The sequence below is a fragment of the Macadamia integrifolia genome, unplaced genomic scaffold, assembly GCF_013358625.1.
Source record: "Macadamia integrifolia cultivar HAES 741 unplaced genomic scaffold, SCU_Mint_v3 scaffold890, whole genome shotgun sequence".
NCBI lineage: Eukaryota > Viridiplantae > Streptophyta > Magnoliopsida > Proteales > Proteaceae > Macadamia > Macadamia integrifolia.
Window position 1 is genome coordinate 1 of NW_024870571.1, and position 26,945 is coordinate 26,945.

Below are 26,945 nucleotides of genomic sequence, written 5' to 3' on the forward strand. Positions count from 1 at the left end.
GGGATGAAGGAAAAAAATTATATTTTCTTATAGGTTGCACAGAACTCGTATTGGCCTCTTCCCTAGTCTTGCCTGATTATGTCTTCTTTCATAATGTCCTGAGTCACATTAATAGTGACAACCCATTTTTAGCCTAAGAATAAGTTAAGTTTTAAGAAAAAGGTCCATTGGGTATGGTCTACACTTCCTATTGCAAAAACATTTCTTGGATAAAACAGAAGTTCCAAGAAAGTGCTGGTTTCTGTTCTAGCACACTTATCTGTGTGATTTTACATGTCAAATGCTACAGGTTCTCCTTACATTTACCTTCCTTCTTATTTCCTGGTCTCCGATTCTGATATAGGAAACCTACTGTTTTCTAGTGTTTCTTGTCGGTTAGAAACTAAGTGAAAATAAAGGTTTTAATATTTCATGCATCTTTTCCTTCCTTTTTACCATGATGATGATTTTTAAATATCAGAACACTAAATATTTTAATATTTGTTGCACAAAATTATCTCCTGGTATGAGCTATTAGTATGAAAAGGCTGGCAACGTGAGAGATGTTTGGAAGAACTCAAACATATATACTATCCTTTTACTCCCCTTTTTGTTTGGGAATTTCTCCTTGCAGCAGTCATTATTACTCCTTTATTCAACTTCAGTTGTTGCTAATACTCTGCAGATGGTTCTGAACTTCTTTTTGGGGTGGGGGATGGCTAGTTCTTAAACTGTTCCTGTCTTCATCTCATAGTTTTTTCCTTGGCTAAATGTCAATTATGGTATTTACTTTTCCTATATCCTCAAAATTGATTCTATTAGTACCATATGTGGTAATTGTGGTATTCTTCTTTTTTGTAGACTACTATAAACATTGGATGGGCATACTTTGAGTCTTGGTGCTCCTTCTAATTTTAGTTGTTCGATTGAAGTGATCTGTTCTTTTGTGTTGAAAGGATTATAATACGCCCAAAAAATGTTCATCCATCTATTTCTCTAGACAGAGATAATCTTTCTAATTTTTTTTTTCTTCCTAATTGATATGAGATTACTTTTGAATGGTCTATTATAAGTTTATCTGATCCAGGTGCAACTCATCCGGATTCAACTGAGAGTACCAGAATATGGTTGGACCACACAGAAGGTTTTCCATTTGATGAATTTTGTTGTTAATGGATGTAAGGGTTATTCTTTTCTCAATTGCATTTACTGCTGCCTTTTTTTTCCTTGCGTCCTTGCTGGCTGAGTCTTAATTGCATGTTGGCAGTGCGTGCTGTTCTCTTTGGACTGTACAGAAATTTATTTATCCTCAACCCAAAAGTAAGTTCCCAACTTTCTTATCTGGGATTGCTGGACTTCAATCTTTTCTTTGCGTTCTTATATCATATGAATGGTGCTGGCTTGTACTATTTTGCAGCTTTTGGATTTTCTGAAATATATATTTCTTAAGAACAACCTGTCATGTAGATTTTCTGTATTTACACATGTTGGTATATAACTGGCTAGAGAAGTAATTATGGTGAGGTTACAACAATATCAGAAGTCTCTAGGAGATGCTAGATTTAGATTACAACTTGATGGGCAACAAAGTGTATTTGGAGTAGATGAGTTGAGAGGTAATACGATGATCCTAATAAGCAATATAGTAGAGATGTTTGATGGTGAGGGGCACTGTTTTCCCAAATTTAGGATCCTTCGTACTTTAGGGAATCCTATGTAGGCATTTGATCATTTTGAACCCTGTGTTGGTGTCATAGTTGGGTTTGTAATTAGTTTGCATTATCACATCCCTTACACAAAAGGCTTGAAATTGAAGATAGAATTTAAGTATATGAGTTTTATGTTTGTGTGTTTCCTTTTGCACTCACCAAGTGGTATTTATATTTATGAAGGCAATCACTTCTAAAAGAGGAAGAACTATCCTTGTTTGTTATCTTAAAGACTTTTGTTTAATGGCATCACATTAGAAATGATAGAAAGGCATAATCCTTAATGGAGGAACTTTGTAGTAAAATAAGTTAAATGTTACACATGTTCCAAATGAAAGAGTAAATTCCTTAAATAAATATAACCTAATTATTTCAGGTAATAGCCAATTTTTTATAAAGACAAAAAAAAATAGGCAGTAGGGTACAATGAAGCACTACTAAGCATCCCACTGACCTTCAAATTGGCCTCGGAGTTCTGCATTTTGGGCTTTCTGCAAAGCAAGCTTCATTGCTAACTCATGGATCTGCAAATTAGAACTGTCAGCTACCAACAACAGTTATTTCTTTAATAAGCATTAAAGACTTGAAGGTCTAACAGGTCAATAAGTTAAAATGTTATACACTTTGTATCTCATAAAATGAAGATGGATATCATATAGGTTTTAGTTAGACTCAAACTAGATTCACCAGGTCAGGTTCCTATGTCTAAAACTATTGGTTTTACGAGGGTAGTAATTAATTGACTATCTTTAGTATGATGGTCCACTGGGAAACAAGAAACTCTTGGTTTTTGGAGGCCATATATTGTGAGTGTATCAGCTTTCTGTTAGTTATCCATTCTCAAGGATACCAAAGCCCCTAAATTCGTTGTTTCTGTATGTTATGGGCCCAGCATATGATCTCCTTCGATTGCAATTTTTGTATAGTAACAAGCGAGGTATAAATTTTCTGTATTCAAAATTAACAATGTTATATAAGGAACTACCAAAAATCACTTTCCTTTTGGCACCTATCTAAAGGTGGAGTATCAGGAAGTCAATTTTCAGAGATGTATTTTGGAACTTGGGAATACTGGATAATTTATGATATTTGTGTAAAGCTGATGGGAAACCAATACAAATTCTATAAAAGCTCGTGTAATATTATTTTTAACATATATATGAATGCATGGATCCAAAGCCTATAAAAATTATATTTCTAAATCCGGAATGAGGAAAACTGTTTTACTCAGCACCGTTAGGAATGGTTTCCTAAGCAGTCAACCATATTGGTCATTCTGACCAGATAGAGAGGATATGATATGGATTAACCATGTGTTGAAATTCACACTCAAATTCAATCAACCTCTAATGTATGTCCAAGCATCCCTATGTAGCCATGCACGCTTACAGTATTTAAACCACTACTATACAATCTCCCATAGTCCTGAATTTCTCAAATCTCTACTTTGCCAATTGGAAAGTTCCATTTGGGCTGAAACTTGACATGTGAGCAGGGGACCTAGAGGTCTACCTGTCCACAAAGTTTGTGCCACATCCATATTGTATATTATTAGGGCTGTTTAAGAAATTTTTTATCAACGGACCGTCTAGGAAAAGTTTCCCCTTATTTGAACATTTTGTACTATACTTTTTATCAACTGGCTTACTATAATTTTTACTGGTATGACTGATACTTCCGATTCCATTTGATAGCAAAAGAAACATCATAATTGGTAGGCTGAAAACAGATATTTATCATAGGTTATATGTAGATATTCTAAGCTTTGGTAACACCTCAGGAACAGTTATAGACCATGGCGCTCACCTATAAGCATAATTGTACAGTTTTCTCTCTTCTCAAAAAATCCTGTTCTTACTTATACAAAGGAATATTTTACAATCTTTTTCAACCAAATAATCTGTACTTCTTTTTATGGGATACAAGATGGGTCAATCAAACCCTGCAGGATGCAATGTTTACCTGAACATGAACCATCTTTTAACATGTTCTGTTAGAATAGGATACTATGACACAAATAGTGAATTGATCATGTTTGGCTTGGGACAGTTTTGAAATGATTCATACTCTCAGTAGTCTCTATCACTGTCTTCCCTTCGTTGTCTTTCTATGACAAAGAAGAAAAACGTCTTTGGCAAAATAGTCTAGGTACAAAGCCAAAGCATCCCGACCACATCTTATTCCTGTTTTTATTTTACCCAACCCAAATTAGTTTTAGGAACTTAATTCAGTGATGGAATTCATTAGGTCAAAGACTCTCTGCTTGATTCAAGACTTTTAGGAATTAGTAATTAGGCTACATCCAATTACTTTAGGAATAGGAATGTAGAAGCTTTTCTTTCGCATTTCAAAAGAGAACGCACCATTTGATACATCAAATAGATATGGGATGTAAAATTTAAAGGAAGGGAAATCAGCAAAGAGGAATATGACTTGTACATGATTGCAGAAGTGCAGAACATGCTCTATTCTGCTGATCCATCTTTCCCTTTACTGGTAGGAAACATGCTTTTCTGTAAACAATTTATGGGATCAATCTCTCGCTTGTTGTGCATCAATTATGAAGAAGGTTTTTTTTCTCCTATTCTAGGGCTTCCATCATGAACTGGATACCTTACAAGGAGTTATTACATATTATTTTCCTTTCGTTGTGAGTGCACTAAATGAGGATTTCATGTGTTACAGGTTCTTGAAATAGTTATTTTGGATCTTCCTGGACTTCTATTTTTCTCAACATACACATTACTTGTGTTATTCTGGGCAGAGATATATCACCAGGTACCTGTCTTTTCTTGCCATAATCTGTACTTGAGAATACAACCGTGTCAAATCTGATCTTGGTTTGTTTGATTTGTGCTACTGGTTACAGGCAAGAAGCCTTCCTTTTAATAAGCTTCGGCCAACATATTTGATTATCAATGGAGCTGTGTACTTTGTACAGGTGATGGACTAATAGATTAACCTTTAATCTGTTACTTCTCTTGGCTACTTCTAACTATTGGGAGAATAGTCCAATATCAGTTACCCCTAAGACCTCCCGTCCCCTCATCTACTTGTGAGTCCCACCACCCAATGGTTCAAGCTTTTGGGTTGGATATTTACATGGTAACAGAGCAGGTTTCATCTTGGCTTCCTTCTGTCTTGCTCCATCCTCCCCTTCCTGTTTCCGTCTACATGAACGGTGGCTCTGACCCACCTACAAGTGATGAGGAGACTTACATCGGATCAGAGTGGATTTTCTCCAGTCCTACTGTAGGTGTCTTCAGACCTGCCTCTATTTATCAGTGCATGTGTGCATAATTTCATCCTACTACCTACACATGTGGGGAATTTTTGGGAGAATAGTCCAATGTCAGTACCCCTAAGACCTCCCATCCCCTCTTATAACCTATGAGTCCCTCCATCCAGTAGTTCGAGCTTTTGGATTAGATATTTACATTGACATAATTTTACGTTGACAGGTATGCATCTGGATATCTATAAGATTAAGTGGAAATTTTGTCGCAGTGGAAGTTGCCAAATTCTACTTCTCAGGTTTTTTTCTCCTTTATATTTTTTCAGTTGAATATGATTTATACTTTTGTTTTTTTTGGCCTCTGATAGCGTGGTTTAGATAGGTTTAAACATGATGAATGTGATCACATTTTTTTTTTCTTGTAGCAGATTGGTAAATTTTTATTTTTTTGGGTCACCATCTTTAGCTTGGTTTATATAATTATTTATATCGTTTCACTTTTCAAATAAGCATGAGCAATAAACTCATGCAGCCAAACTATTTACAAGGAAGTTCTGGAATCTGTTGAGTTTTCATGTTGGTAATAGAATTTCTCATTTTTGCAGTAATTTCATTGGTTGCTGCTCTTGGATTCTTGGTATATGGCGGAAGGTGATAGTTGATTCTTAACCGAAAGAACTTTTGCAATGCTTATTTTTCACATTACAGTGTGTCATACTGTCTTGTACCTTTCTTATTCTTCCTTTTTAGACTCTAATTCAGTTTGTGTACCTTTTTAGGTTGTTCTTCCTATTGAGACGCTTCCCAATTGAATCAAGGGGACGCCAGAAAAAGCTAAATGAGGTCTGTACCCATGTTTAGAAAAATATAGATAAGTAAAAGATTCCAAATCTTCTCTTCCTCATGCTTATTTTTGTGGATGTGGTAGCTATTATCTATAGAATAGAAAAGCCCCATAACCGCCATGGCCTAGCAATTAGCAGTCTGAATGATCTGGACTGTCCTAATGCCATAGTGGAATGTGGCATATAAAGTGATATTTTTGAGAGATGTCTATAGCATGGTGATAGATATCACATGCTAATTGACATTATATAAATAAAATTGTGAAGTTAGTGAATACAGTTCATGCTCTGGGAGCTGTGCTGTCGGGTGTGATGGTCTGAACAATCCAACAATGCAATTGGATGCTTCAATGATAAACTCAACTAATTTCTAAGAAATGATGGTATGGAATTTTTTTTTTTTTTGGGGGGGGGGGGGTTGTTGGTATGACCTTTCAGTCTGATGTTCAATGGTCCAGTGGTTTGTGAGAGGGCTTGTAATAACTTCATCAAAGTTAAGATATGTAGTATTATCTCTTTTCATTTCAGGGAATCTATTTATTTACCAAGATCTTCTTTAATGCTTCTCACAGGAATTTCTTTCAACTAGAGTTTTCGCTACGTAGTATTACAAACTTTTAGCAGTTTTGTGCAAGTGCTATCTATCGTTCATTAGTATTTGCAGAGTATGAAATATAGTGGAAGATTACATCAATAAAGAGATCCTACAATGTGAGAAAGGAAATATGCTCCTCTTCTCCCAGTAAGGAGCCTCGCTACATTAAATGTCCATGCTCAGATCTCAGGAATCCATGGAGGGTGCTTTTTAACAATCAACCTTTCTTCTTGAACTCTCTTAGACATCCTAGCTGAGGACACTTATCTAGGGCTGAGATGCACTGTAAGATCCTTTGAAAGTCCCAAGTTTCTTTCTTAATCTAGTAAAGTTTGATTTCTTTATTTAGTTAAGGTACTAAACGATCGCATGCTTCTCACCTATACACAAACTTGTACACAAGCCAATAAAAATGTTACAAACAACATTATTCAGGGGGGGGGGGGAGTAAGTAAAAAAAAAAATGACTGCCCAGGGGCCTAAGCGTCCCAAGACACCCTAGGCTACGCCTAGGTGTCCCAAGAGTTAGAATAAGGCGGAAAATAATCCTCTGTTTTTCTCATCCCTGTTTTTTCTTGTTTTGCTACCTGTAGAACACGACACGTGGACAACTTTAAGACCAACACACCGGATGTAATAATCCTCATCCAACCTTGACCGTTGGATCCTCTGTTGTCCACGTGTCGTGTTCTGCAGGTAGTAAAAACAAAGAAAAACAGGGATGAGAAAAATGGAGGATTTTGATCCTGGGGCAGGCACCCACCCAACCCTTGGAAACCCACCCGGATGCATAGGTGTCGCCTTGACAACAAAGAACTTGACCGTTGATGATGTTCTATTGTCCTCTGTACTTTTAACTGTTACATTTTTCTTTTCAATGTGTAGTCCATACTTTAATGTCTTGTGTGGTCCTCTTTCTTTCTTCTTCTTCTTCTTTTTTTTTTTTTTTGCATCAGGTTTCATCAATAAATTGAGAATTGGATTATATATATATATATATTGTCGGATGAGCTTGAACTATAGCTATGGAATATTTTCTTCCTCTTCGTAATGCCCAATTGTGACCTGTCTTTTGCTAGGTTGGGTATGTCACTGGGATATGCTGCACGGGGTTCTTGATAAGGTGCTTTGTGGTAAGTTGGTGTCCTCTCCCTGTGCACCTACTGAATTCTGTATCTCTGGACCAAACATATTTATGTTTCTATTGCAGGTTACTGTATCTGCAATCAACAATGGTGCTGACCTTGATGTTCTAAACCATCCTATTCTGAGTTTTATTTATTATATGGTAATCTGTATTCTCTTCTATTTTGGTGTTATTCAGAAGAAATATTTGCATAAGAATGGGAAGGTGGGAGAAACAAATGTTCCTCAGCTGTTATGTGGATATGTGTTGCACATTGAAGGCGTTTGGACCTCCTTTGATGGTCCCACTTTATCTTGTTTACCAAGAAATTATTGGTTTGATATATCACACTCTTTTGGGTTGCCAAAAAAATGGGTCTGAACACTCCCAAGAAAATGTAAACTTGTTGAGTCCTATACATGTGATTTTCATAACTCATAACCAACGAAGCATGTAGGTGTCTAACCAATAACTCCATGGTGTGATCTATCAAAAGGGTGGTCTCTTCCTCTTTTATGTGCAATATTTACAGTACAAGGAGCCTTGGTTTCTTCTCTCTTCATGCCATTAGTATTTCACATTGTCTTCAGTGATTTTTCCTCTCTTTAATACTGCTTCATGATTTTTTTACTTCCATAAATTTCTGTTATCAGGTAGCAGAGATTATTCCATCATCCCTGGTTCTCTTCATTCTTCGGAAGCTGCCCCCTAAGCGTGTCTCTAATCATTACCATCCTATCAAGTGAAGAGGTATACATATTTGCAGCTGGTTAGACAGGTTGATGTCTTGGAATTTTTATTAGCTTCTTCAGCTGTTCTTTAGTATGTGGTTACTGGACTTTCTATTGAATTCTCCCGGGTTTCTTATTTTCTTTTGCCCCTGTACTCATACAATCAAATTGTGTATATATTTACTTTCAATTCCGATGGATTTTTTTCCCAATCTAAAGGAAGCAGAGCGTCGTGGCATTTTAATACTAGTTCTTGCTGTTCAAGGGCTAATCTGTTTCACCATCTGTGGGTGATTTACAGGTCATATCTAGTACACTTTTTTGTTCCTTACAACTCTGATTGTTGAGGCATGAAATGCAATATTATATCCACAGAAGTACACTTAACAAATTTAATCTTGACCGTCTCGCTTTGTCTATTAAATCCTATGTTACAAAAGGTAGTTATGAGGTTTGTTTTCTAATAAGAAGTGATATCTGGATCAGATGGTTTTGGCTTTGATATTGAAATGTAGGATTTCGCAGAAGTGATCTTGGACTGATTTTTTTAGTAAATGGAAGCTCAATGCCTCTTAAAATTTAGTTATGTTCTTTAAGCATAGCCACAAAAATATAGGCCACATTTTCACTAAGGCTCCATTTGATTGCAAAGGAAGTGGGGAAAAGGAACTAAGGGGAAATATTTGCATTTTATGCCTGTTAAGTTTGTCTCAAATTCTTGACCCGTTTTGAAGATTGACCTGATCCGATATATTTTGGTGGTGACCCGAATGGGGAATTTTCTGAGATCTATGATGGAAGCAGAGGGGTTGGGCTGATAGGCCCAAGCCTGGAGCCCATCACTGATCTCGTATGGGGGTACGGGGGCGTAGCCCCCAAGGTATGGTTCGACCGGATCGACCGCGACCCGATGGGTTGATCCGCGATTTTGAGTATATATAATGTATTGTTGCTTGTTGAGAAAGTCATTATATTCCAGGGTTTTCACAAAGCTAGGGTTTCAGGGCGAGTTTTTCCTCGCCGCTGCTAGGGTGTAATCTCTCTTCTGCATAGTGAATCATCTTCTTCTTCGCCCGAGGACGTAGCACACCACCCTGGTGTGTGAACCTCGTTAAATCTCTGTGTCGTACGGATCTATTGTCTCTTTATTATTCGCGTTTCTTGGTGTTTGATCTTACAATGCCAAATATATTTCAATTTACAATAAAATATTTGCATTTTTCTTGCAACCAAACACCAAAAATGACTTTCTTATAAATTTGCATTTCCCTTTGATACCAATTCGATGCTTAAAGGATGAAAATGATTGTGAGATGCAACTAAGGAGACTTCCAGTTAGAAACAGTTGATGAGAGCTCCCAGTAACCCCTCATCCTCAGACCGTACCAACCCCTCCTCCACCCCAAAAAAAGTGGGGTGGGAAGAAACTCGCGATGCAATAAATACAAAATAAGGTGGTTGTATGTTCTATGACTGATCTGTATAGAAACAAGGTTATTAAACTCGGAATTGGGTTCAACCAATTTCAATTTTGATTCAGCCTGAATTTTTTGGAATCGACGTGAATATTAGAAACCTAGTATGATCAGCCGGAACACTAGAAACATAGCATGGATTGGCCGCTCTGAATCGGCCAAAATTCAGGTTGTTTGACTGATCCGATTCTGATTATTGAAACCCTGACTAGGACAATTGGTCTGACCGGCCTGGACCATTTATTGAAAAGGCTGACCCTTCCTGGGAGAGTTTCCATCATCATCATCTTCCCATCTAGAGTCAGGTATACATCACATGATTTTGTGCCTAAATGCAAGTACCAAATTCTGGGGTGACCCCTCTGCTGTCCATAAAAGTTGATGGAATTGTTGCAATTTAGAGCCCATGAAATTGTGAATGTTAATTAATTTGGAGCCTATTTTAGGCTCCATTTCTGTAACTTGCATTCACATGATTTTGTGAAGAGTAAATGCATCATTCTTCTTGTGGTTTATATGCATGTAGGCTTTTGGACCATTTCTTATCCATTCCTAACTGGAAGAGTATGTCTTAGGCCCATTTAGGGCCAAATTTGAGAAGAGAAAAGATTCACTTAGCTTCAAATATTGTGAATGGTGCAGGGACGTTGGAGTAGGCTCCGCTTAAGTTTAGAATTGCTTAATTATGCATAACAATGAGGAATGTGCAGAAAAGGTGAGACTCTCTCTCTTATAAGGACTCTTGGTAAAGACTAAGATTTTTTTTTTTTTGGGAGGTGCTAAGATATTTTAAAACGTCTAAGGGGTTTTTTAATTATAGTCTAGAAGATTACCTATGTCCATGACAGTATTTCTCAACCAAATTTTGTCAGATTAATCTCCTTGATCATAAGGAGACAAGGAGATAGTAGCTAAAAAAAATGGAGGTAGAATGTATTCAAGGAACCAAACAAAGGATGTGATAGTTTCCAACTCCTATGGTAGCCTTCATCATGTCCTCAAGGGTCAATGAAAGGAGTGTAAGAAAGTCTTTTGATCGACAAAGGAGAGACAAAGCCAATGCACAAACTACAAAACTCGGATTGAAGAGTCCTTCATGACTTTATCTTATTGAATTGAAGCTTGAGTTGTCATATTGGCTTCTCTTCTTCATGCCAACAATGTTGTCCAAACTTGGTCTCGATCTTCAATTGAGATGCCAACTTCACAAACGTATTCACTTACACCTTGATTTAATACTTGATTGGGCTTGCTTTTGATAAACCAATTCTAGTTGCGACTTGAACATACTACTTGGGATTGTATAGGTTCTTTTACATACAAACACAAGATTAGCGATCCAATGAGCCAAAAAAAAAAAACTGCATTCTCGAGATCAACCATTAGATTGGAATAGCTGAGTGGCAATTACCCTCAACCCCTCCCCCCCCCCAAAAAAAAAAAAGGGAAAAAAAATAAAACTCCTTTCTAGAAGAGTATCAACATCGATATTTACAATTTCCATGGAATGGTGATAACTCCAATGATTGTAATATCATGAAACAAGCTATTTAATGCAGTGCCGTTGGGGCAGGGGGCAGTGGGTAGTGTGCAGTGTGTGGTATGTAATGTACTATTTCTTTTTTTCTATTTTTTGATAGAATAATTTAATATTTCTTTATACTATATGACTACATGATTTTAATTGTATTCATTTTATATGAATTGATAACTGAACCAAATTAATAATTTGTATTTAATATGCATATGTGGGATGATGACAAAAATATGTTATTTATGACATTACGTCACATGGTAATTATGATTATTATTTTAATTTTGAGATTATTGTATATATTATATTTTTAATCTGGACTTACCCCCATGCAGATATTTTTTTTAGAATTTTTAATTAGTTATGGATCCTCCGTACGTGTCAGGTGCCAACTGCCCATTTTTATAAAAATAAAAAAAATAGGTACTTACTTCCCACGACTGAAAGTGGGACAAGTGTTAGCAGCTAATAGGTTCGTGCGGGTAAACGTGCCTGCAGATGATTGCAAGATATAGTGCCCAGTAAGGAGGATGTATAGCTAATACCTGCGACATAGGTGGAGGAAGGCCACTCAAGACTCAAGAGTCAAGGAGGTCGGGAGGCTCCGAAGATGGAGCTCGTCTCTGTTTCGATTCTCTCTTCAGATCTAAAGGTACGCGTATGTCTCTCTCTCTCTTTTTCTCTTGTCGTGTTAATCTGCTTAGTTTTCCTTGATCCCTTGCTTCTGCAGCTTTTTACTGTTCATAGGTTTGGTTGTGAGTAAAGTAAAGCTTGGTCTCCATTCGATCTTATAACAATGGAGGATAAAGCTGACGAATGCAGCAGGGGAGGTTTATCTGAAACAAGATTTTCTGTTTAACCTTCTTTTTCTTTTCTTGAATAGAGATAAAGAGTATATAAGATCAGTACGAAATGGAAGAAGGAAGAAGCTTCGATGAGGAATACACTGGCGGGTCATCGGCATCAGCAGCTATACTTCTTGATTCGTCCGACCATGACTTGAAGAAAGAAGAGGAGGAGATTAAAAACGAGTTGGAAAGTAAGGAAACTGATAAGTGGTCTTGGGGACTTCCAAATGATATTCTAGAGATGATTTTGGAACGACTAGCGTTTCCTGATAATCTGAGATTCGCAGCGGTTTGCGTGCCATGGAAAAGGGTTTCTGTGAAAAGACGCCAAATTCCCAGATATCCCTGGGTGATGTTCTCATACACTCGCCAAACTAAAGATTTTAGCCTTTTCAGTCTCTTAGAGAGTAGGGTTTATCATATCAATATACCTTGGATCGAAGCTGGACAATGTCTTGGTTCTTGCCAGGGTTGGATTTTGGCTTCCAACCCCGATCCGAAGCATTGTTTTCTCTTCAATCCGTTCTCAAGAGAAGCTCCAATCGTTGAGCTTCCTTACTTGAACTTTTGGGCTGGAAAAAATCTTTATTGCTGGCACAGTCAGAATTTCTTTCACAAGGTGATTTTATCTTCCAGTCCTACTGATCCTGACTGCCTTGTTATAGCCATTTCGGATTCATATGGGTTAGCTTATTGTAAAATTGGAGATAACCAATGGGTGATATTCAAGGATATTGAAGAGGACGACTTTGGAGAGGATGTTGTGTTTTACAATGGGCAAGTTTATGCACTTTCAGAGAATGATCATCAGCTTATGGTGTTGGATATGAAAGATCCAGATCTTTCCGGCGATGAAGATTTTGATCCATATCTAAGTCAAGAGGAAATTTTTGCTCTATATCCAAGAAAAGAAGACATCAGTGTATGCCCATTTATGGAAATACTTGATCAGGAGCTTCTTTTTAATGATTCCTCTTTTTTTCACACTTACCTTGTGCAATCCGAGGGGAGTCTCTTGCTGGTTTCTAGGATATATAAACATGCCACAGTGAATCTTGATGACCGTGACTTTTTTACATGGTGTGAATGTGGTAGAAAGATGTTTTCTCGTCGACATCTTCAAACAGTCAGATTTCTTGTATACAAGCTGGAGTGTAATCCAGAATCAAGTGGTGATTCTACATTTAGATACAATTGGGTCAAACAATCAAGATTGGGTGATAATCAAGTGCTGTTCTTGGGGAGAAGTTTCTGCCAATCTCTCTCCACTGTTGAATGCCCAGGTTTGAAAGGAAACACAATTTATTTTACAGATGATGGCAAGATAGTGCTCAATCCACCTCAGCCTAGAGACATGGGAATCTACCATCTTCATGACGGACAAATTGAGCCCTTACTTCCATTTGATTCCTCTCAATTCAATGGTTTGCCTTTCTGGATCATACCATCAGTATGAAAAGTAATTTTCTGTTCCTTCTTTTATATTTATGCTTTTTACTCTTCCGCTTCTACTTTATACTAACAAGTGTCACATGTGCCATATTACTTTCTTAATGAAGTTAATGTGTTTTTATGCTCATTTGTAGTCTTCCTTTCCATTGTTTTCTTTGGCTGAGGACTAGGGCAGAGTGTTGGGAATGGAATCAGGGTCTCTTTTTTATTCAAATTGTCTGATAATGTGAACTTGATTACTGGAATTGGTTTGAGCAAAGAATTTATAGGTCCAGCTGTGATCTGTGAGACACTTCAATTCCTGAATGCATTAGGATGTTGCGGTTTTATGAATATTTTTGCTTACTGTCAATCAATTTTCATTCTTTCTAACATGGTGCAAAGTGTGCCAAGATGCAGATAAGCAGTGGATAACTCATTGTTGGATCTTAAACTCTTCATATGCTAGTTCAGCTAATGTTTCAATGATTCATTTCCTAGACAAGCATAAACTTGTGATTCGGCGCATTTTATTTATTTTTGGTTTTCACTATAAGTTAGTTGTTCAGTCCAACTTCTTGGAAGGTGTGGAAGCTTGTAAATTTGACTTAATCATGATATGTAAAAGGTAGATGGAAAACATATTCCTTTGTTAATTGTTCAAGTGCATGCACCTTGGCATAGCTAGTACAACTACCACAATATAGAAGTGAAAGTGTGACAGCAGTCTTCAACAACATGGTTTGTGAAATGCAAAGTAGTATTGAATTCTTCTTGCATGCAACATGAACAATTCCGTAGAACAATACATTTTCCGTTGAAGATCATCATTATTGTTCTGAAGTAGAGCCAAGTGTACAACCACTATGCATTGCAGTTTCTGTACCATTTTTGGTCTCCATATCCTAGACTTTGAGATCTCGTAAATGACATGGTTCTGGAAACTACCCATCTCCTGTAGACACCAACTCTTCTACTCTTCTTTTAGAGAAGTTCAGTGAGCAGAATCTGTGGATTAATAAAGACTGCCAGGCGTAGTCCGTTGAATAATATGTAAAAAAATTTGAGTATGCACTAGTGATCTTGTTTGACTTATCCATAATATGAGGAGTTTGGGTGCAAAGCCGGTATTCTCAAGCTTACTGAGTGTACAGATTGAGCAAATTGCAGATATTCATGTTTTAGCTGCTGTACTATCTGATGAGTCATTGATATGATCATGTTTTCATTTATGGAAAGAACATCTCCTTTTCTTTTTCAACTGTTGCGAAATGCTACATGTGTTGTTCCAATGATTGCAGGGCTTGAAGGAGATGGAATGCAGATAATGGTGTTTCTATGGTTGTGCGTGGAGCTGTTGGGTGAGTTGAAGTGGGTGAGGCTTGGTCTTCTGCTAGGAAAAACAGGCTGTGAAGGAGATGGTTCCTTGGGAAGATTTTTACTTACCAAAAGATGGCTAGGTTGTTGTTTTGGTAACTGTAGACTCTGATTGTGGAAATAGTTTTATGTTTCATCCTTTTGGTAAACATGTAAATAAGGATTCTAATGACACCTAGTGTATATGGTTAGTTGCAGTGAGACTGTTGTTTAATTTGGTTGGACTCTTGGCCAACACCATAGAGAAATGGTTAAAAGGCTTATTTAAAATAAGGGTCTCATTATCTGGTCTGCCAGAGTAAATCTGAAATCTAATGGGCTTCATTAAAAGGTCTGGTAAGTCTGGTTTTAGTGTTTGGCAAAAAAAAAAAAAAAGTCTGGTTTTAGTTTTAGGATATTTACGTTTTTTGATTAATTGGTCTATCTAGGTCCAACTCAATTAACCCAACAGACCCACCGATTAGGGTCGAAAGAACAAATATGCCTAAAACTTGAGTGCTTAATACTAATTCATAAGGGTTAGCTAACTTATCCTTTTACCTTCCGCAGAAAAAGGCTTAACCAACAGATTAAGGATTGATTAGCTAAAGTAGATAAAAGACAATTAATTGGCTGATTGATTGTTAATAATTTTGATCTTGGCTGTGAAGACTGATGACATTGACGGGTGGTTTTGACCTTGAGGGCCTTAGTCATGTTTGAATTATATATTTGTTAATTTGGACTTGGTGACAATAATTAATGAAACTCTTTAATGACTCTTAGAATTGTTTATCATTTGGCAAGTTAGATCAGACTGAAATTTTGTGGACGGGTAGATCTTAGTTTTCCTTATTCGCTTCTCATATTTTGACCCAAATAAAGTTTGTAAAATGGCAAATAAAGCTTCAAAAATAAAAAAATAAAAAATAAAATTCAACCTTAAAACCTAATTGCACCAAGATGAGGGATGAGAAACTAGAGGGGGTGAGTGGAGAGATAAAGGTGAAAGACAACAATTTTTAGGTGGTTCGGTCACTTGCCTACGTCTGCTACCAAGAACTCCTTGATCTTGGATTTTCACTACTCAAAATTGTCTCCTAGATGGTAATCAAATATTTATAAAATTACCCTTCAAGGTGGTATTAAACCTCTCACAATTGCCCACACCATCATGTTGTGAATCACTTTCTTCCATAACTAAATTCTGTCAATGAGATCCGAGTTTTTAAACTCAATTACAATAGCTTCTAGGATGATTTACGAAAAAAGGGCGTACTGAGTGTTCGAGTCTCCTACAAGTGTGGAGTCTAGAGAATATCGTAATGTATGCAATTTTACACTCACTTTGTAAAGAAGTTGTTTCTTGAGTCGGACTTATGACCACTTGATCACAATGGGGTAATCTTACCATTGCATCAAAGTACATCCTCTACCAAAAAACCCATTGAAAGTAAAGAGAAGTATGAAAACTTTGAGGATTTTTGGATTCTTTGCTATGAAATTATGACCTTAACGTATGAAATTTAGGAGATGGTTGAATTCTGGGGAATCGAATAAGCCCTAATGGTATGAAATTTTGGAGAATGATGGATTCTAAGGATATGATGGCATGAAATTATTGCCATAGAGAGAGAGAGTGTGTGTGAGTGTGTGTGTGTGGATGGCGTGGTAGTTTGAGGCAAATAAGGAGACTAATTTGGAATTAAATAAGATAGAAAAAGATATTGAGCCATGAAATTGATATTGAGACAAATAAGGAGATTTAATTTTTAAGGAATAAAATAAAGAATTGTATTAAAAGTGAAGGAAGATATTTCTTTTATATATATATATATATATAGAGAGAGAGAGAGAGAGAGAGAGAGAGTGGACGGCGTGGTAGTTTGAGACAAATAAGGAGACTAATTTGGAATTAAATAAGATAAAAAAAGATATTGAGCCATGAAATTGATATTGAGACAAATAAGGAGATTTAATTTTTAAGGAATAAAATAAAGAATTGTATTAAAAGTGAAGGAAGATATTTCATATATATATATATATATATATAGAGAGAGAGAGAGAGAGAGAGAGAGAGAGTAACATGGTAAACATGCTCATCATCATCATCAATAATATCTAGGTCTGACCTTGCAACTCAGATTTGGGGTAGGGTATAGAACTAGGTTTGATCCTAGTTTCAATTCTATCAATAGGACCTTCAACAGGGACCAAGTTTCTAGGGTTTCAGTTGCCCTCTGGTAAAAGACAATCACACCAAGTTTCAAGAAGAAAGAAAGATGAACGAAGGAGATTTGACAATCTCTAAGGAGCTGCAACTATCGCCCAGATAGGGGCTAGGAGAGAAAACCAACAAGAAAAATAAAAAGGAGAGGAAGATAAGAAAGAATATCAGAGAAAAAAAGGAAATATTAGAGAAGGGGAAGAAGGAAACATACTTCTTCAAATTCATTCAATTCTCACCTCTGTTGGATACAATAACACTTTTTAAAGATTGAAAACAAACCTATTTTCCTATTTGAAACAAACATTGTATCTAATCAAAATAGAAATAAAAATGTCACTCTATTAAAAATCTACTATATTAATTCTAACTCAAAAAATAAATAAATAAATAAATAAATAAATAAAAGATATTCTTAAATCCATCGCTCAACTGCATCATAATTGTTCTCACGCAAGCAACTACAACTACCAGTGTATAGAAGTGGTTAAAGATCATCATTTTTGTTTTGAAATAGAGCCGGGCGTACAACCACTATGCAATTCAGGTTCTGTACCATTTTCAGATTCTATAGCATTTTGAACCATCAACGGAATCTTCACTTGTAGTTGAGACCCACCAACATATCTAAAGGCATGTTAATCAGACTATGTGGGCACCTTCATCTGTTGATGAGAAAATAATTCATGCTTTATACATGTACTGAAGATTTTTACAATTATGGAGTCTCAAAAAAAGTCATTTTCAAACATTCAATTCATGATAAGCTTTTGGAAATATTCTGCGTCGATTTTGATTTTTTTTTTTTTCAGATAAAAGTAAAAAAGGAAAAAGATTGGGTATACTACTGATATCAAGTATGCTAACACCTATTGTGTATAACAAGTCTTTTACAAAATATACCCACATAAGACTCTTGGCTTTGAACAATAATTGCCTAGCGCAGTTGGTGAGTTGTGGTGTGTAAAAAAACCCATGCTCACCAGGAGGTCTCAAGTTCAAGCCTCCTGGCTGTTTACCTACTTCCCTCCCTATCTATCCAAAAAAATGAAAACTCTTGGCTTTGATGGTTTATATCCTAGCAAATAATACAAAATGATGCTAGGGGATGAAACAGGTGTTGGTTTCTTTTTATTTTTAATTAAGTATTAGGAACCTATTGAAACACTGTCATATGGATGTACTTTTATTCTACATCTATAACTATATAATCTTCCTCTGTTTTTGTTCAATGAATACAGAAATATGCTTTAGAAGATTTAGAGCACTTCCTAATAGAGCTGAATCCCTTTTGGGAAAATTAAAGTACCCCATTGCAGGGTGCATTTTAATTATAGAATCATTCAAAGAAAACAAGAAAGGAGATGTTATATTGCTTTACTAGAAACGGTCCAAGCACATTAATATATGATAGGATAGAATCATCTTCAATGTAATTCACAGTAAATATAAGTTCTGGTGTAGGAGTAATGGCAAAGGGCTCTTTCTGCCTGCATACTGGGTAATTGCCTCTTTTTGTTGGCAAATAGTAGAAATTGGGAACTAAGAGGCCGATGTGAAGGCACATGCCTCTCCCCATTGGAGGCTTGGGTATGTTGACGTTGGATGCAGGCTTCAATTTAAGAAAGATTAAGGCTTAATAAAGACTTAGTATTGGCCACGGGTAGCTACCATATTTTAATTAGTAGGTTTACATGAAAAATGGTCAAATTTATATATATTTTTTAATTAATGGGTTTACAAATTAAACGGGCCAATTTTCTAAGCTCATATGGTGATGGAGCTGGTTCAATATGACATCTAGCGTCATTTATTTATTTATTTATTTTAATTATAATTATTTAGTTCTAGAAGATTTAGCTTAGAACTAAGTAGATGGCTTTACCTTGTTTGATTCTGTTTTCCTTGTGTTTTTGAAGTTCTGATGTTCTATCTGCTGTGATTTGCTCTCTCTCTGTCTCTCTCTCTCTCTCTCTCTCTCCTACGAACCAACCGACCTGTAAATGTGGGGTTTGATTCTCTTCCCTCAAGCGATTCTAATCGTAGAGTTTGGGTTGGAACATAGTGTTTGCAAGAAGAACAAAGACTACAAGGGGATCTGGATCCTGAGTTGCTGCCAGGTTTATTAGCAGGAATTTTATTAATTTTTTTGGAATGCTGGCTTGGTGATTGTTGGATGGATTCGAAGAGTCCAATGGTTTAGTAGTCAAATTCTGAGTTCTCAATCTTATTGTGTTAGCGTATGATGTCTTGTATTTCGTTACAGTTTAACCCAGGAAGTATTGGTGCAGCGCTTCGACAGGCAGGACAGCGGTTCCACTAGCCGGTTAGCGGGCCACCGGGTTGCAAGGGGGCAGGAGGCCCCCCTGCATAGCAGGGGGTGTAGGGGGCACATCCCCCCACTCGAATTTTTTATTTGAGGGCAATTGTGTACTTACAGGATTAGGGTTTTTCGCTATATATTTGTAGCGAAGGTTTCTTTCTCTGTAATGCAAGCAATACTGAGAGGTATGAGGGACGAGTGCTGTAACCCTATTCTCCATTGATAGTGAAACAACATCTCATTTCACCGGGGACGTAGGTAACCTTGCCGAACCTCGTAAATCTGTGTGCATTGTTTATTATGTTTTTCCATTATCTTTTGCATCATTTTAGGGTTGCGTTTCAACATATTGGTGATATATCAACCGAGTTTTTGTAAATTGAATTCCTTGTTCTGTGTCTAATGAGAGGTTGAAGATGATTGCGAATTATTGAATTTCTACTGCTTCAAATGCTAATATGTTGTTACAATAATTACAGGCTGTGAAGGTGGAATGCAGAATTGATACATGGGTCAGCTGGAATGCAATGCCAAAGGCCTTCATCAGATTTTTACAGTCTTACGAATAAGTTTATAAGAATGAAACTAATTCTTATGTCTTTAAGCTTGTCTTGATCTTCATGATCCTCATCTTCTTTCCAAGTCTTGTACCTTCAACTCTGACTTGTTCATGATTTTGTGAAAATAAAGTAGATCTAGGGTTCAATTGGTCTTGAACTCTTGATAGATGGTTGCTTGAGTTGACCACTGATGCTTGCTTGATGCTTGATTGAGTCCAACCTAGTATAATTTGAGTTTGGGGGAATATTAAACATTTAAAGCACATTTAACAAACAAAGTTTAATATTTTCAGAAAGACCATTACAACCATGTTTAGATAATCAGCAAAACATATGGAAGAACACAATATGCCAACAATAGCTTATTTAAACCATTCTTTAGGAATCCAATGGTCGGATTTACCACATCACTCTGCTTGGGGCAAAACTAGATGTGCCTATTAAGGAAATTATTTTCGTGTTGTATCTTCCTTAGTCTGTTAATAAATTGCTTTTTTTTATTAAGGAAATTCTTTTCTAAAAAGTTGTGTGGGGAATAATTTTTTGCTTCCAAATTTATGAACGTACAAAGATTAATGTGTCTATATTATTCTCTTAAGGCCCCATTTGTTTAGAGGGGAGTTTGAGGTGGAAATGTCTAATTACTGGGTCTCACATGTTGGTGGGGTTAAGGATAGGAAAAGTAAAGTTAGAGGAAAATTTGACTTTCTTACCCCAATCTTGTTTGGTTAGCACATAACCGTGGAAAAGAGAGGATGGATAGAAGATATGCCTTCTCAGTAAAACGAGGAAAACACCTTCTTGAATTTATTATGGAACACATCTATTTCATCACACTCTTCTCTTTCCTTACAAAGATGTTAACTACTACTATACAACAAGGCTACATATGGTACAAAAGGAAATTTAAGAACAAGGGTGGGAGATGAATTAACGAGTTCCAGGTCCAAATCTGCTTTCAGAAGCTTCTAAGCAAGGCTGCAGATCAGGCCAGAGGGTGAAAAGAGTGATGGAGAACAATACACATGGAGGCTGCTCCACCATCGCGCTAGCCAACCACATTAAATAATGGCATGGCATTGTATTGTCCAATTTCCAGATTCTTGCCCTGTCATATAGAGAACATTACCCCTTAGCCTAGCAAAAGAGAATACTAATTTCACAATATAAATTTATAAATAACTGGAAATAGGTATAACATTCCATTTTTCTGATAACACTGTCAAAATATTTTGCAAGATTTTCTTTGGGTTCTCTGAAGATTAAATATCCAGAAAAGATAAGCATGAACAAGATGCTTGACAAGGACCATAGTAAATCATGAATAAGATAAGTGTCAATAGAAAAGATTTTTTTGGAAGAATCAATTAAATGATTGAAAAGCTTCGATACATAATTTAAATCTATGCCTGCCTTGTGTTAAGAGTTAGTCTGCTTACCTAGATTTTGAACGCTATGTCCAATTCATCAGTTGGTGAGACTGGGGATGTCGCTGCAAGTAAGATGAACTGCTTCCTAGACCATTTTGGTCATTCACAAACTGGTCTGAGTAGCTAGAAGATGAGGGAGACCAAACTGGCACAATACCCCCCTCTCTCTCTCTTCCACTACTACTTGAAGATTCTGCTGTAGACTCTTCTGCATTTTGCAACTGTAAAAAGTTTAACTGTGGCAGAATATTATTGTTTCGAATTGTTTGCAAACCTCCCTGGTTTGGTGCTTCTCTCTGAAGTTCTGGACCCACATTTATGGTTGTTGGCACTTCTGGTCTGTTATTGTCATTTGAACGTCTGAGATCCACAGAAGGTTCTTCCTCTTCAACCCTTTGCAGTGAAGAAGTAATGCTAGGAACCATCTGATCCTCATATCGACGGACTGCAGCAGCTGGGTTGTTCCTAGCTGGTTCATGCTCTACCTCCATTTGTAGCTCTTCAGGAAAGGCAAATGGGGCTGATTCAGAGGAGTCTCCAAGCCCTTCCTCTATTCCATTCTCAAATTCAGCTCTTGAAGCTGCTTCTTGCTGCCACATCCCTGAAAGAGCTTCCTGCAACCTGGCTTTTGCTGCATCAAGTCCTACGATGGGAAGAGGATAGTTTGATCCCAATTCAACCCCAGCAGCTTGGAGTACTGACTCTGGTGCATCCCATGGGTGGTGAATCCATTCAGTAGGTAGCCTAGCAAGTTCGGGAAGCCACCGTCGTACATATTCTCCATTTGGGTCAAATTTGTAACCTTCAATCTGTCATGACCAATAATTAAGACAAGGATAAGAAAAAAAATTTCAGAAACTAACAAAATTAGGATATCTTAAATATGGGACATCTTCCTAAACGAAGAAAAAAAAGAGGCTAGGTGATGCCATATTGGAGGAAGAGCTTAATATTCTAACTAAAGGAGTTAATATATTTTTCTACTTGAAGAAACCAATTAAATTGTATTCCTTGGGATTTGTGAGGAATAGCAAGTAATGGGCCAGCAAAGAGTTTGTTAATTTAATGTTTACAATCATCCAAGATTTCTGTAGTTGATCATCTTGTGAGCTAAATCATGTATACAGAGTGAACTATCAAGGATAACTTCCTTTCCTCATACGAGCACATTTTCCTCTAGCTGCATAATATCAAAAGCATGTAAGCCAATGATACACACATAACACGGAAGGATAATATACAGACCTGAGGCTTTCATGAGAATCAATGGTGGACGTTTCAGTCAAACAGTCTACCACTATAAAGGAGCAGAGCCCAATAAACAAAAAAATAAATAAACACAGGACAAGGATTATGACCTGCATAGGACTAAACATATGATTGCTGGAAAAAATTAACAATAGGGAAGGGATAAAAGGAGAAAGTTTAACAGATGACAAGAAGGTTCTATTCATCCAGATTTTGAGGTGTAGGTGAGTCATGTCTTCAGAGTTGGAGGTCAAGCAGTAGGTGAGTCATGTCTACAGAAAACACATTAGGTCCACTGGGCAGAATAGCATGAGATCTCTCTCTCTCTCTCTCTCTCCTTGGGGGGAGGTTGCTTATGATATATTCATTTCTCTTTCTATATCTTCTATTCAGTTGAAATATACTTGTCGCAAGGATGAGTAGCTGTTAAATAAAGTGGGATAACCCACGATATACCACTGGGAGGGGGTTCCAACCCAAAACCTTAAGGCATCATGTGGAGATGGCCCAAGGGTATATTAAGACACATCCAAGGTCCTAAATAACCGATGTGGAACTATACCATTATAACTCCCAACACCTCAACAGTAACAGAAAACATACACTTTATGGAGTCCACAAGTCGCTATTATGTCCATGTATGTGTGTATGCTCATGCACCCATATTTTGAGAATTAGTTATACCTGTGGATTATCGATGCGGTCAAGCTCACGACCATCAGGGAGAGTCCCAGATATATATTGCCAACCCAGAGCATCACTTTCCAAATCCGCATCCAATAGGGTATCCCAGAAATACTTCATTCCCCATCTCCATGGCAGCTGCAGAACCTTCACAAAGAAACTGGACACCACAACCCGTATCCGGTCATGTAGCCAACCAGAGGCCCAGAGCTCTCTCATCCCAGCATCAACCAAAGGATAACCAGTTCGACCTTGCCTCCATGCCTTGAAATAACTTTCACTAACAATCCAGGGAAAGAACTTTAGGTGCCCAAGGAGAGGTCTTTCATGACTGTAAGGGTGGTTAAAGCTCATATATCTTGAATACTCCCTAAGACCAATGGACTTGAGGAACAAGTTCACACTCTCTTCACCTGCTAAGTTTCCCTCATTGGCCCACAGAACCTGCTTGATGCGGACTAGATGGAAGACTTTGCGCACACTTACCTCCCCAAAATGCAAATGGGGTGACAGAAATGAGGTTGTAGCACTATCAGCCTTTTTACGGTTCACAGAGTACTCAATCAAAGGCCCATTAATGAAGGCTGTTAGAGCCTTATCAGCACTACTCCAGCCTGGTGACCATGCACGTGCAAGTAGTGCATTGCTTCCCTTCTCCGATTCATCTTCAAATACCAAAATATCAGAAGGACACCTTGATACATCACCTGAAAGAGTAGAAACAACTATTGTGAAAGCCATTCTGTACCAAATAAATCTCAATAGGAAAAACCATTTATAATCAATGGAGTTTAAGGTCTTTTTACATCACTAAGAAGATCAAAAGGTAGATTAAGTGGATGTTAGTTCTAGTTAGAAAAAAAGCTACTGAAAAACAAAAAACAAATTATGATATTGGAAGCACCAGATATAGCCCTTGCTAAATGGGAAGACGAAGCAAGCAGGAATTAAGTGTCATCATCAAGATCTATATGCAAATTAGTACATAATTATTTACTGCACATTTGACTTCAAGACAGGTAGGAGCAGCAGTTCATTTTTTTTGGGTCAGTAAAGACCATGGTGGTACCATGGGTCTAAGAAGAACATGCAACCACTGAGTAGCTACTATGCAATTCCTCTTGAAACTTCTGTTGTAGCAAAAAACGCAATGTAATTTGCCTAATTCAGAGATAATGTTAATACAGGTTTATAAAAGCTACAAAGGCTAGTTTGAAAGTTCTCACATTGACTAAGGAACTAGATGTGGTAAAAGAAGCTAAACATGAATTTTCAACAAGCAGCAGAAAATTCTCATCAAAAGAGAACATATCTAATTTGGTTATCACTGTATGCAGGAATACAGATGAAAATGACAGATTGCATGATGGATTTGTCCTTCATAATAGCAACTAACCAATTAACCTCATTAGACCATATCCAAATAATAGGTAGGAGCTTAAACTGAAACATTAGGGAGCTACAAAGATAATTATTAAATTGTTAGCACCACATAAATCATTCCTCTTAGAGTAACAGTTAATACAAATAACAGAAACTCCTTTACAACCATTTCTGTATATTCAGTGTAATCTACGGATAGAAAAGTACACAGAGTTGAACATAGCAAAATAAGAAACCAAAGATTTGGTTGAAATTGTTTGTTGGAAATTTCCCAAAAAGATAATCATAGGTTTGCCTCTCCATCAGAAGAATAGGGCCATGATGCTCATTACTTTATGCATGAATGTATCAAAGCAGTGATAAAATTACAACCAAGAAATTCTCTCAGAGCAGTTTTGGTTTTACAATGTTTTATGATACATCGTTATGTTTCTCCAAAGTATAAGTAATATATTGATATTTCCTGCTGATTGTTCATTTTAGAATTTGATCTATCTATTTGGCACAGGTTAAAGATTGACACTTCCCAGAATACAGAGTATATTTCCAAAACGAATTCCATTGCCACTGGAAAAACCTAACCTGGGGATTCTGAAGGAGCTACAAAATTAAATCCTCCTCCACCCAAAAAAGAAAAGTGTGCATAAAAGAAGAAAGAATACAAAGAAAGAAAGACTTGATTGATATAAGTTAGACCTGAGGTTATCCTCTTTGGTGGAAGTAGTGGAGATGCTGGATCATAAGGCATGCTAAGACACCTGTTCCAGAAGGCTGAGAAGGTTGTGAAGGTGCGACCCTGTGCATCACTAATTTCCCATGGTTCATAGAGAAGATCAGCATTAAAGGAATGCACAACTATGCCCTGAGCAGTAAGAAGCTCCTTTGCCCTGTGGTCCCTTACAAGTGATATGGGATCTGCAAAAACAGAAATGTTCTTTATTGGTAAGAGGTTATTTAGAAATCAGAAAACCAACAAATAATTTGGTAAGTTAATTCACTCATTCCCTCAAGATACAGTTATTTTTTTCTTCTTTTTTTGGGAACTACATGATTAAACATCAAGCTTTGCAGTGAGACTTTAGGCATCTACATAATATGTTCTGTTAGATTGAAGGGGTAAATTCTAGCAAAAAACAAGAGCACAGGAAATGGGAAATCTTGAAATTTAAAACTTAGATCACATTCCAGATAACAAATTTCATTACTTGTAAGAGTCATTGAGAACTTTATGTGAGACTTTAGGCATCTACATAATATGTTTTGTTAGATTGAGTGGTGGGGGGGGGGTGGTAAATTCTAGTAAAAAACAAGAGCACAGGAAATGGGAAATCTTGAAATTTAAAACTTAGAAGATCAAATTCCATTACTTGTAACAGTCATTGAGAACTCACTTTTTGGCAACCAGTTAGTGAACACTCTATCCACTTTCATAGTTCATCAAATAAATATTTTTAGTAAGCAACATAACACCATCTAACTAAAGGATTGGGGAAAGGAAAATCTACAAACATTTAAAAATCATAAAGCTCGGTACCAAATCTTAAAAAATAAAATAAACCATGAACCAAAAGGAGATAAAGTTCTACATAAACAGAAATAATCAAAGGCGTGAGAGTAAATAAACAGAAAAGAAGGAAGCAACTGACCATATAAGTGGTTGAAGAAGAGATGAGTGGCACCAGTAGATTTGACAACCTCAACAAGAGATAAGACACTATCATTTGACCTTTTAGTGATGAGAGAAGTACCCAGACTCCTCAGGGAGGCGTCAAGTTGAGCCAAGCTCTGCTTCAGCCACCATCTTGAGACCCGGCCAGGATAGAAAGAACCCTCTTCCTCCGGTGCCCATATGAAAATTGCTATCACAGCTCCTGCCCTCACACCAGCAGCAAGTGCAGGGTTGTCTTCAATCCTTAGATCCCTCCTGAACCAAACTATGCCGCAACCACCACCTCCTGACATCTCTCCAACAAGCCAACACAAGCCTAAACCCAACACTACCTCTATATGAGCTACAGATTCCCTCTCCGACCTCTATCTCTCTGTCTCTCTCCAAAAAAAAAAAAAAAAAAAATGAAAAATGAAGACAAATTACATCACATCATTGAAAATTGAAATCATATACTAGAGAAGGGCGAAGAGGGTGTCCATGAAGATTGGTATTTCTCCTACGGCCTTATCCTCTACTTTTATTCTCTCTCTCTCTCTCAAAATTCCCAATTTTTC

At 37.0% G+C, this 26,945-nt stretch overlaps 3 protein-coding genes across 7 annotated transcripts; 2 read left to right on the forward strand and 1 right to left on the reverse strand.

Moving 5' to 3' along the window:
- Positions 1-1,066: 1,066 nt before the first annotated feature.
- Positions 1,067-8,469, forward strand: LOC122070326 (tobamovirus multiplication protein 1-like; the record flags this gene model as incomplete). The annotated part of the gene is made up of 10 exons (XM_042634459.1): positions 1,067-1,157; positions 1,247-1,299; positions 4,374-4,466; positions 4,558-4,629; positions 5,150-5,222; positions 5,529-5,574; positions 5,703-5,766; positions 7,443-7,496; positions 7,574-7,651; positions 8,143-8,469. Coding segments are annotated over 10 exons (717 nt in total), but the record flags the coding sequence as incomplete, so codon positions are not given.
- A 3,292-nt stretch (positions 8,470-11,761) lies between these two features.
- Positions 11,762-15,099, forward strand: LOC122070320 (F-box/kelch-repeat protein At1g57790-like). 3 transcript variants are annotated; one of them, XM_042634451.1, is made up of 3 exons: positions 11,762-11,881; positions 12,113-13,536; positions 14,810-15,099. In XM_042634451.1, the coding sequence occupies exon 2, from the start codon at positions 12,142-12,144 to the stop codon at positions 13,531-13,533; it is 1,392 nt and encodes a 463-aa protein (XP_042490385.1). In that variant the 5' UTR covers positions 11,762-11,881; positions 12,113-12,141; the 3' UTR covers positions 13,534-13,536; positions 14,810-15,099. The 3 variants fall into 3 exon arrangements, with proteins under 3 accessions (XP_042490385.1, XP_042490384.1, XP_042490386.1); XM_042634450.1 differs by having other exon boundaries at positions 11,773-11,881; positions 11,960-13,536; XM_042634452.1 differs by having other exon boundaries at positions 11,773-11,881; positions 11,977-13,536.
- A 5,655-nt stretch (positions 15,100-20,754) lies between these two features.
- LOC122070334 (cryptochrome-1-like) lies at positions 20,755-26,945 on the reverse strand. Of its 3 annotated transcripts, none has more exons than XR_006137742.1 (6): positions 26,366-26,945; positions 25,416-25,634; positions 23,337-24,043; positions 21,414-22,213; positions 21,178-21,271; positions 20,755-21,082 (listed from the first exon to the last, which is right to left on the reverse strand). XR_006137742.1 is itself a non-coding variant. In XM_042634469.1 (5 exons), the coding sequence occupies exons 1-4, from the start codon at positions 26,679-26,681 to the stop codon at positions 21,428-21,430; spliced, it is 2,028 nt and encodes a 675-aa protein (XP_042490403.1). In that variant the 5' UTR covers positions 26,682-26,943; the 3' UTR covers positions 20,755-21,082; positions 21,414-21,427. The 3 variants fall into 3 exon arrangements, 1 of the variants encoding a protein (XP_042490403.1); XR_006137741.1 differs by having other exon boundaries at positions 21,178-21,229; positions 26,366-26,944; XM_042634469.1 differs by lacking the exon at positions 21,178-21,271 and having other exon boundaries at positions 26,366-26,943.